Below are 12,241 nucleotides of genomic sequence, written 5' to 3' on the forward strand. Positions count from 1 at the left end.
ACTTCTCTGTCTGACATACTTTTAGCTGAACTATATAAATTAAAAGCAATTTAAAACACCCCTAAAAGCGACAAATATATTTTTCTTTCTGTACTGAAATAGGCCACTAAACGCTTTCGCCACAAATAACTGCAACAGTGAAGTGCGTATATATTTTTCTTTCTGTACTGAAATAGGCCACTAAACGCTTTTAGCAGAAATAAATAAATGCACCAGTCAAGTGCATATATATTTTTCTTTCTGTACTGAAATAGGCCAATAAACGCTTTTAGCATAAATAAAGGCACCAGTGAAGTGTGTATATTTTTTTCCTTTTTGTACTGAAATAGGACACTGAACGCTTTTACCACATATAACTGCAGAAGGGAAATGCGTATATATTTTTCCTTTTTTGTCCTGAAATAGGCCACTTAACTCTTTCATAAACAAATGCAACAGTGAAGTGCATATATTTTTTTTCCTTTTTTGCACTGAAATAGGACACTGAACCCTTTGAACAAATATAACTGCAGAAGTGAAATGCGTATACATTTTTCCTTTTTGTACTGAAATAGGCCACTAAACTCTTTCACAAATAAATGCACCAGTGAAGTGTGTATATTTTTTCCTTTTTGTGCTGAAATAAGACATTGAACCCTTTCAACAAATATAACTGCAGAAGTGAAATGTGTATATATTTTTCCTTTTTGTACAGATGTAAATCACTAAAGGCTTTTCAACAAAGCACTTGCACCCCCAATTACAAGAACAAATAGCTAGAATGTCAGAGCTGTATAATGGCTATTTAGATCCCCAAATAATTTTTCCCTGCACTTGTAAATCGCATTTTTTTTCACAATGAGGTTTTTCTAGCACTGTCCCAAGCAACTTCAGGCGTCTCTCCCTGCACGAAGATGCTGTGAAATGATTCCTCCCTATCCTTTCCCTGCACTTGTAAAATGCTTTTCTGGCACTGTCCCTAGCGCCTTCTGACGTCTTTCCCTGCATTAAAATGCTGTGAAATGATTCCACCCTATCCTTTCCCTGCACTTATAAATAATTTTTAAATTTTTTTAAACATACAGGTTTTTCCAATTGCTGTCACTAGAGCCTTCTCACGTCTGTCCCTGCTCTCTGAGATTCGTTACCTTGAAGCGCAAGAAAATTTGCATTAGTTGCAAATCAAATTTTTCATGAAATTCAGATCGAATTCCACTTCGTCAGCTTCGATAAGCTCATCTCTGTATATCGCCACTGATTTGTATCTTAAAAAAATCAGTATTTTCCAAACCAAGTCATACATAATTATCTTGTGTTTAGTGTGTGAATATATGTCACAAAAATAGTTGTCTGGTTTTAATATCATTGTGATAACAGCATTTAATCCAATTATATGGAAAAAATAATATGCAGTAAAATCGCTGTTACCAATCCTGCTGTGCACGAATTGTAGTATTTGAAAATTAATAATGTAGCTACTTTCAAATGTTAGTAAAAAAACAAGTTATGTTTCTGTTAGCAGCTCGGCCACGCTTAGATTAATAGATGTCACCTTCACATTTGATACTGACAGTCACTATAATGTATTTCAGACAGAAACAGGAGCTCTGGAGCGTCTCTCACTGCCCTGAACCCTGTGTGTCAGCAGTAAGTCTGTACACCCAGACATTTCTTCAGCTCCACAGTGTCCCTCAGTCTGTAGTGCGCATGCGGTAGCTAGCCGAAATAGTTCCTGACAGGCTTTAACACAATGTAGCTTAAATGTGGGGCTGTGTGCTGTGTTGCGCTGTCAGTGGTAGCCAACAGATTATAATACAGCAATATTCACTATAACTTTGCACAGTTCACTCTTTATCTATGTATTTTGCCGGGCGTGTTTCGGAACTGTTTCAGCTTTTTCTCAGTGCCAATGTTAATGGAAAAAAAACATTAACATTTATTAAAATTGCCACTGGGGAAGGAGCTACGAAACACATCTGGCAAAATACAGACTGAATAGACTGGCTGAAAAGACTTACTGCTGATACCACAAGCTTCATGGAGTCAAATAAAATCACATTCAACTTCTGTGAGTCTGTTAGAGGGCTCTTCAGTTCCAGTGGCCTTTCACATTGTGCAAGTCAATGAGAATCTACAGCTGCATAGCAGAAGTAAATACCGAGCTCGTTTGGTACAAAGGCAGTATTGTCATCAGGGCCGGCGCCACCCATAAGCAGAGTAGGCCACCGCGTAGAGTGCACTCTTGCTGGGGCGCCCTGGAGTCTGGCCGCAATAGAAGTCACAGTAGCAGACTGCTACTAGCAGTGGAGTTGCAAGGGGGGTGCGGTGGGTTTGGGACGCACCGGGTGACATGTCTGATGGGGTGATCCCGGTCCGGACCCAAAACGCACGCCTGCGCAGCCAGCCCCGCCCCTTTAAACTTACACTGTCCCAGCTCCCTAGCGGCGGCCGCCCCTTTAAACTTACACTGTCCCAGCACGCACACTATGATATGACGCTGCACGCTGTCAGGTGACAGTGCAGCGCCGGCGGGAAGACTGGAGCGCGAAGAAGAGGAGCCGCAGCGTTCTAGGTAAGTATTGTAGTATGTAGTTAGTTCTGCATGCCGTGATGATTTAAGTTCTGATGGGGGGCATTGGGGGCTAAGTGGGGGGGTCTTTGGGCTTATCTGAGGTCTGAAGGGGGCTGAGTGTTTTTTTTTGGGATGATCTGAGGTCTGATGGGGGGTCTGTGGGAGGGTCAAAAGGCGTGGTCAATGAGTGGAGTCAAAGGGGCGGCAAAATTAGCTTTTGCCTAGGGTGGCAAAAATCCTTGCACCAGCCCTGATTGTCATTCACACCGCACAATTGTTCGGCTGTTTATCGGGAATGAACATTACTGTAAACGATTGTTCCTGATAATAGGCCTGTGTAAATGTGCTGCTAATCACCCAATGAACGAGCAAACGCTTGTTCATCGGGTGAATTAATGGTTGATGCAGCACATTAAATCAGATCTGCTGCCCAGAACCAATGATTCTGTATGAGGACAAGCCATGGCAGTAGCCTCGCTTTTTCCCATACAGTGGCGACAAGCAGGCAGTTATCAAAAAAAGAAAGGGTCCTTCCTGATAATTGCCTGCTCAACATCAATGTATTTTCAGAGCCAAATCAAGGAGCTCCTGACAATGATGATGATAACCCAAGAAAACCCAAAACTCCAAAAGAAAATGAAGGTGATGATCCTGAGGCTACAGGAAAGCCACCTAATGGTAATCCTGATGAATGAAAATGTGAAAAATAGCAGTAACTGTGCAGGATAATATGGATGATTATGCCAACTGACTGCAAGAGAAAAGTTGAGCTCCCCTAGATCATTACTATACTATTATTATTATTACATTTTAGCTACACAGTGACATATCAAGTCCCTCTATGCCTTATGGAGAGCAAGGGGTTCTGTACCAATCTAACTGTATATTATAAAGTGCTGTGCAAGCACATTAACCTCTTAGGGAAGAAGCATCGCATTGCAAGAGCTATAACTTTTTTAGTTTCATGTATGAGGGTCTGAGTTTGTGGCACAAGCTGTAGATTTAATGGCACCATTTTGTGGTACATATAACTCAATGATTAAAGGGCTTCTGTCACCCCACTAAAGTCCTTTTTTTTTTTTTTGGGCTACTTATAATCCCTATACTGCGATATATCAATACATAATGTTATTAATCATTTTGGTTCAGTAGGGCGGCTACTTGCTGGTAGCAGCCGCATCCTCCTTTAAAAAAAACGCCCTCTCATGTTGATTGACAGGGCCAGCGAACGCGCTTGTTCTCTGGCTGGCCCTGTCTGCATTCAAAATCTGGCTCCTGCGCTGTACCTGTCTTCAGTCGGTGCAGGCGCACTGAGGGGAGGACGCTCGCTCGGCCGCTCCTTCCTCAGTGCGCCTGCGCCGGGTGTAGATGTGACGTCATCGGCGCAGGCGCATTGAGGATGGAGCGGCCGAGCGAGTGTCCTCTCCTCAGTGCGCCTGCGCCGACTGAAGACAGGTACGGCGCAGGCGCCAGATTTTGGATGACTTGTCTTTATTGGCACTATTTTGGGGCACATAAGGCATTTTCATTGCTTTTTATTCTATTCTTCATGTGATGTATTGTTTTATAGCAGTCACCATGTGGGATAAATTACATTATCATTGTATACTTCAGTTAGTTACAGATGCAGTGATACCAAATATGTGGAGGCAATCCAATTTTTTTCCTTTTTTTTCATTTTTTAACTTTAAGGGAAAAGTTAGATTTTTCTATTTTTACTTGGGGACTTTCTTAATAAAACTTAAATTTTTACTTTTACCATTTAACATCTCAGCCTTCAATAAACCCCTTGGTTGCCATGTAAAGGCATCGCCCCCCCGACGACCGCATTTGCAAGGTACTGGGTGACAGACAAATCTCCCTCCCTCAGAAACCATTTAGATCAGGCATGTCCAAACTGCGGCCCTCCAGCTATTGCAAAACTACAACTCCCAGCATGCCCTAATATCTGTAAGCTATTCAGGCATGCTGGAAGTTGTAGTTTTGCAACAGCTGGAGGGCCGCAGTTTGGACATGCCTGATTTAGATGCTTGTGGTTGCTAAAGCTTAACTGCTGTAAAAAGGCTATGGTGCAGGTTTAAAGTCTATTAGTGGCCACCATAAAAACATGTATGGGCAGTCACTAGTGGCTTAGTTTCTAATGCCTATGTAGTATGTATTGTTTGAGATTGTACCCAATTAATGAATGTGCAAGCTGGTTACTTTCAAAGCAACTGCAAGCACATCCTTGTAAGAAAAATTAGTTCCAATAGAACTTAATCAAAGCAGTCATTTAGGATATGGGTTTCATTCAGATAAATAAACTGCATTACATATCTAATTACCTAACAATTATATATACTAAACATATATACTATTCTAAGCTACATATTTGCTGTCATCACCAGAACCTAACCCTAAAGAGAAAAAGAAACCCAGAAAATCAAAATCAAGCTCTCTTGAAGTCGAAGAAGATATAGAAGAGCGCACAGATGTTAACAGAGGTAAGCCTGCATATTATACATTTTTGAATGGGTTATCCGATAAATAATTTCTAAAGCAAAAATCCTGAAAGCTAATAGCTGTTTTAAAATAACTAGCAGTACTTGTAGCATAAAAATACTTTAGCTGGGTCAGCGCTCGGCTATTTTTTGCAGTCCCATAGAAATGAAGGGAGGGAGACCGCTCATGCTCCCTTCTAAGTATAGGTGCAGGTCCCAGAGGAGGGACCCGTGCCTATTAGACTTTGAAGGCATATCCTAGCAGTATGCCCCAATGTCCGAGATGGGTGTACACCTTTAATGATGAAAATCCAAGATAAGAGGCAAGATGGAAAATGTAGGATGAGGAGAAGCATATCTCAGGGGAAGAAAGAATCAAGATGCCATATAACCTTTAAACTGCACTTAAATTAAAACCGGTATACACAAGAGCATCAACATTATTTTTTTAATAATTGCCCATGCTGCTCTATATAGAAATTGCTGCAGTGCCTTTTAAAATGGTTTCTCATGACTTTATATAAAATGTACCCTTCCTTCTAATCTGTGGAAGAAAGACAGCTTAGTTAATACTTAGTGCATGGCCAATTATTTTGTGTCTCTTTCACTATACTGTAGTATGGCTCCCGACACAGCTCTCAGCAATATGGGATAGCTTGTTCTGTATGTCTTGCATCACAATGCTATCTGGTAGGATCATTTTAATCAAGAGACTATTTGCCAAACTGCTTCACTTTCTATTTTTGATTATTTAAATCTGAAAAAATAAAGGTTGCAGATGAGAAAGAGCAGATATCAGAGTAGGATGAAAAGATGTTAAGAAATAATTGAGACAAATAAGTTCCATGGACTGCCATAGGTTCTGCAGAGGTGTGTGAACATTGTGGTGACAGTTTAGCAGGGAGGAGTAGCTCCTTTCATAAGTACACATATAGGGACATCCAGTGCCACAGTATACAAACACTGATACCACCAATACTGTGGATCATTCCACAATACTATTATTCACCCCTGTGAAAATACCACAGGAGTAATTCCTTTAATAAAGCTCTGCAATTTACAATAGTGCATCGCCAACCTTTCCCAAACATAGCCTGATAGTTTTAACCTTATTAGTATAGGTTTTGGTTTTAATGATATTAATAAAGTGTTACATCTTATAAGTATAGGTAGGACCCCTACAGGGAATTTCCGGCCATTCGACCGGCATTGTTTGTTTCAGGGTATATCCCGAGGGTCTTCACCAGGGCCCATTTAGAGACCTGTTATTCATATGTCATGAACTTTGTTTATTATAAAACTGCTTTTAGACTAACCCGAGTATTTAAATAGTAACTAAACTCTTGAATAAATATTTGTTAAAATGTCCCTAATGTCTTAATAACACATTTTGTAATATACTTTATTATTAAAGTGCACCTTTCCTGTGCACTTAAAATTTACTTTTCAGTACACCGCTGACTTATCAGCGGTGTACGGAGTACATATTTTCTCAATGGGGCCGCAGTGCATGGACTACAGGTAGGAGCGCATAATGCTGCTCCTGCCTGTGCCCTCCAGAGGTTTACTAACTGCTGGCATAGTACATGGGTAGGGCTGCAGCTCTCCATTATTTTTTTAATCAAGTATTCTATTGATTAATCCAACAATTAATCGAGTACTCTAATAAGAAAAAAACTATTAAAAGAATGCTTTCCTTAAATAAAAACTCATCATCCCTCCCACTGCAATCAGATCCCCCTGCCTTCAGCCTCCCCATGCCATCAGCTGCTCCCCTAGTGCCATCAGCTGCCCCCGCAGTGCCATCAGCTGCCCCCCTTCCCGAGTGCCATCAGGCTAGACACAAAGTCTACTGCCTCTTTAAAATAATTATGATGCAAAACACCTCTTATAATGAACAGTAACACTTTCCAACACAGTAGTTAGGTAGTTCCTCACAGACAGCAGCCCTGTATATCTGTGTACTAGGCATAGACCACGCTGTATTATCTGGGTAGTGACTATACTGGAGTTGCTTTGTACAGCAGCGCTCACATACAACTAACGCGCGTCCGCACAGCCTCTACAGAGCAGCGATCAATCACAGAACTCTCACGGCTCTGTAAACTTTGTATTAGGGACAATGTAGTCTTTCCGAGTAAGATGCAAGCGCTACTGGCAGACACTGTAACTACATATACCAAGATACATTTCCCGGCAAAGTAATGGACGATAACTGGGAATGTGCTGACTGACGAGTGTGGTATATGCTGTCATGTGAGAGACGCTGCAGTAGCTGGTGGGTTAGAAGAAGCTTCAAGTGAAAGCTATAGGAAACACAGTCTGGAAACAACAGTGGATATTATCAGCCTTGCAGTACTATGAATGACACTGACATATGCCAGCGGGTGACCACAGAGCATGAGTAATAGTAAGCGCTTCACTCCGCTCCATGGTCAAATGACACAAACGAACCCTTGATGCAAATTTCAAGGATTCTTTTGTGTCGAGTTACTCGATTTAATCGATTAATCATTTCAGCCCTACACATGAGTAACCATGTACTATGCCAGGATTAGCTAAGCGGAGCGGGCTCCTGCTTCTGCCTGCTCCACTAAGCTAAGAGTCCTACATGTAAGCTTTTAGCTTAGTGAAGCAGGCACAGGCAGGAGCCCTAATCGCTCAGCTAATCCTGACATAGCACATGGGTACAGGGTGACAAGTCAGCAGTGTACAGAAAAGTCAAATTTAAGTGCACAGGGAAAGGTGCGCTTTAGGGGGAGGGGGGATCTATTAAAAATACTAAATCCATTAATAAAGTATATTACAAAATGTTGTAAGATTAGTTACATTTTAACAAAAAGTTATTCAAAAGTTTAGTTATCTTTAAGCAATAGAAGTTTAAAAGGAATAATAAATATAATTGGTAATAAACATATAATGACATGATTGCTGTTATTTTCAGTATTGCAGTATTTCATTATACAATGTATCTCAATCCAGCTAGTTAAATCCTCTCTGTGCATATTCAGGATATATTTAAGTTTACTATTTATAAGCTAGTCAATTAATCGATCACATATATGGGTGGTAAATAGTGGGTTGTTCAGTCATGTGTATTAAGTTTGTATAGAGACAGCTTTACAACAAAACATATATATATATATATATATATATATATGTATATAAAACAAAAAAATCAAACAGCAGCACTAGTCCAGACTGCATTGAGAGGTTGAAATGTTGCAGAGGGGTCAATAAAGGGTCCACTTTTCTTCACTTCATTTACTGGAGTGCTGCCTCGTCTTTGGATACATATATATACAGTACAGACCAAAAGTTTGGACACACCTTCTCATTCAAAGAGTTTTCTTTATTTTCATGACTATGAAAATTGTAGATTCACACTGAAGGCATCAAAACTATGAATTAACACATGTGGAATTATATACATAACAAACAAGTGTGAAGTGAAGAGAAAACCACCTGTGAAGTGAAAACCATTTCAGGGGACTACATCTTGAAGCTCATCAAGAGAATGCCAAGAGTGTGCAAAGCAGTAATCAAAGCAAAAGGTGGCTACTTTGAAGAACCTAGAATATGACATATTTTCAGTTGTTTCACACTTGTTTGTTATGTATATAATTCCACATGTGTTAATTCATAGTTTTGATGCCTTCATAGTCATGAAAATAAAGAAAACTCTTTGAATGAGAAGGTGTGTCCAAACTTTTGGTCTGTACTGTATATATATATATATATATATATATATATATATATACTGTATATATGCTTGAGAAAGGCTCATTTTTGGAGCCGAAACTTTGCACCGCATGGGTGAATAAAAGGTATTTTTTGCTTTCATCTTACTGGAGTGCTGTCCATTTTCTGGATCCATTGGTTGGGGTAAGAAGTCCATTCCCCTGGAACGTGCACCCTATTTTTTTCATTTAGGCCAGTGCCGCCATTTTTCTTGAATATATACTGTATATATATTATAAAAAATACTGTAGACTGAGAATTGTTACGAGCAGAGTTCTACTGTACTGAAAAATGACGTTCACTTTGTTGTTTCTATAGCCAATACTGAAGAGAACACATCTCAGTCTAATAAAAGGGCCACAAAAAAGCGTTCACCTACAAATTCAAAGAAGAAGCCAAAGAAACCAGAGGATGACGCAGATGGTGAATAATGTGGTGCTACCATAGGGAAAATAAACCTATGCAGTATATATTCTGCTACTTGTTATATATATACATAAAGACAAACAGATTTTGCTTGTTATTTTAGGCTTATATGATCTTCAAGAGCATTTTGTTCTTGAATATCCTGATTCTTTGGTAGCTAATAGAGATGAGCGAATTTTTCAAAAATTTGATTCACCAGTTCACCAAATTTTTGGGGAAAAATTAGGTTCAAACCAAATAAATTTGCGGTGAATTATGTTAAACATGGCTACTTCCTGGCTGCAGAGAGCCTTTATAGTGGTGTAGAACACTGTGCCTTGCAGTAACACGCATAGGGAGTCTGCTTTGGTTGTGAACTAATACTGTGATTCCGTATGACATGTAGATAACAGGCGTCGCACATAGAATCACTGCACACTTCACTTATTAGGGCAGTCACAGGGCCAAAACTGACCAAATAACTTAAGTATGAACTCAGCCTTACAGGTCGATGTTAGCGCCAAGAAGAAGCGCACTCCTTTTACACTGTCGTCAGGTGATTCCACATAGATGTCTGCAGAACCTGTTCTATTAAACGCTTATACAAGTAGAGTCTCCCGACAGAGTGAAGAGGGTGTCAGCAGTAAGTTTGTGTTGACGTGTGATTATTTTGCCCTTCCTCTGATCCATAGAAAAAAAGGTGGAGGTGGCAGCAGCATCAGGAGGCCACAAAGTAGCAAGGTGACATAGTGTGGAGGTGGGTGGCAATACCAGTACCCGCTGAAGATGGTGGGTGAAAGAAGGAGCACTTGGCATCAAATGTGTGGCATCAGGTGGGTGACAGAATCAGAATAGTAGCTGAGTCAGGTAGCCAGAAGAAACCGGTCTCTTTTGTCAAAGTGTTGGTGTGGCACCATGGATGATCTAGTCTGATGCATCAGAAATTGGTGGGTGAAAATCCTGGCTGATCCACGCCTGATTCATCTTGACAAAGGTCAGTCTCTCCACATTTTGGGTGGACAGGCGAGTTCTTCTTGGGGTAACTATGGCCCCCGCCGCACTAAACACGCGCTCTGATGACACACTACTGGCCGGGTAGGACAGCTTTTCGAGGGCAAACTTGGCCAGTTGCGGCTACAAATCCAATTTGGCTGCCCAGTAGTCCAGCAGATCTTCAAGGTCGGCTGGCAGGGTGCACTCCAACTATGCTACCACCTGCTGGTTCAGGTTCTGCTCTATGTCTAGCTGCTGATAAGTAGTTTCTTCACTATGCGGGTGAAGAAAGCTGCTCATCAGCGACTCTAGACTCAGGCTACTGCTGATGAAGCTGGTACTGCTCCTGCCACCCCACCCCAGCAGCGTTAGCAGTGGAACGTGAGCGCAGAGGCCCCCCCCCCGGTCAGACCTGCTGTCACGGCCATGGTCATGGTCGTGACTCTTTACCACATGCTGTTGCCTGCGGTTTGGTTTGGGTGTTCAACCACAGGTGAGGGCCGCTAGTGTGTTGCCTCACTTGTGGTTGCCGCGAGCAACAAGTTGTTTTGTATTGTTGCAGTATAGCAGCCTGAGCTGATGCTAGGCAGCTTGCTGCAATGTGCATGCGGTCGCACCTGGCAACCTGTCTGTTAGGTGTGTCTTCTAAATGTCTGGTGTGCACTGTGTTTTATGTTTTGTATGCACTCTGACAGTTTCCCTTCGTCTGTGGCTGCCCGTGGAAACGTTTGGTGTTTGTACATGTGGTGGCAGTGTCTCGGCCTTTTGGCCGGCTCCCAGGACACGTTTGTCACGCATGTCGTTGTCAACGGTAACAGCTGCAGTGAGAGTGTGTGTGTATTCCCCTTTATGTGGTTCCACTACACTCCCTGGTGTTGGAAGGGTTAACTCCCTTCCCTGTGTGTCTGAACACTGGGTGTGTCTGTGTGGGTGTGACTACTTGGGCCTATATAGCCTCAGTTAAGAGCTGATGTCTGAGGGGTACTCCAGCCTTGTAGTAAGCTGGAGGCACTCTCCTGGTCACATATAGGATCTGCCAGTGAGGGCCACCCTTGTGGTCATAAGTTTATGTCTATGTGATGTTCAGTTGATATTTTCCTTTTGTTATTTGGTGCAGCTATGGATCTGGGTTCCTGTGTGTGGATGTGTGTTTGCTGGGTTCATTGAATGTTGTGTGGACATCAGCATGCCCTCACAGGGATCCAGTCAGCAAGGCTGTGGCAGGTAGGTGGAACTAGTTCAGTTCACCTGCCATATCCATAGGACTGTTTGTGTTCCCCTTTTCCCTGCAGCTTGGCCAGTGAGACTCCTGTTCCTCCGTGTCCAGAAGGAACAGGTCGTCTCACCCTGCTCCTAGTTGAGGGCCGTCCTGAGGGCTAGCAGGGACTATAAGGTTCCGGAGCATGAGCCCTCCTACCATCAAGGTCGGCTCATGCAGCTAGGAGTCAGGGTCAGATTAGGGATGCGATTAGGAGGTGACCTGCTCCCTAAATCTGTCCTCCTGGTCGAGCAGCGACCACCATCTTCGATCAGAGCACGGCTGAGGGTTTTCCCCATCCTCAGCCGTGACACCTGCAAGAGAATGGATGATGGCACAGATAGGCAGCGGCCAACAGACTACATAGGATGTCTCTATAGTAGTTTTTCCTCCCTTTCAGCGGGTGTAAAAAAGGCCCCCATTTTGGACCAGTAGCGAGGGTCCAGAAGTCGTCCCTCTGCAGAATGGTGACAATTCGGCTGTCACTACCCAAGCAAGTGAGCATGAAGTAGGCCATTTTCACAAGTGATTCGGAGGGACTCCCTGCCTCCATCTCCACTGCATACTGCCACGGTGTGTCTGGGTCTTCTGCCTCATCTTCCTCATCGCCCTGCAGCTCCTCTGGCTGCTCCTGCTCCTCCTCCCCTGTCACCGGTGTAGAAAAACTACCCATTTCACTACACATTGCTGGTGATACAACGTCCTCCTCCAGTTCAGCCCTCACAGGGCTCATGTGGCCGTGAGACCTAGGTGCCACGTCTCCAGTTCCATGACCAGCCATATTAACCAGCATCTGTTCCAGGACATGAAGCA

General features: G+C 42.5%; 1 protein-coding gene across 1 annotated transcript in view; it reads left to right on the top strand.

The window, feature by feature from the left end:
* PRG4 (proteoglycan 4) overlaps positions 1-12,241 on the top strand; it is a 181,890-nt gene that overhangs the window by 123,779 nt on the left and 45,870 nt on the right. Inside the window, exons 16-18 of the mRNA XM_040408297.1 lie at positions 3,122-3,229; positions 4,939-5,034; positions 9,091-9,195. Coding sequence (XP_040264231.1) covers positions 3,122-3,229; positions 4,939-5,034; positions 9,091-9,195 — 309 coding nt within the window. The remainder of the gene's footprint in view (positions 1-3,121; positions 3,230-4,938; positions 5,035-9,090; positions 9,196-12,241) is intronic.

The sequence above is a fragment of the Bufo bufo genome, chromosome 9, assembly GCF_905171765.1.
Source record: "Bufo bufo chromosome 9, aBufBuf1.1, whole genome shotgun sequence".
NCBI classification, from domain to species: domain Eukaryota; kingdom Metazoa; phylum Chordata; class Amphibia; order Anura; family Bufonidae; genus Bufo; species Bufo bufo.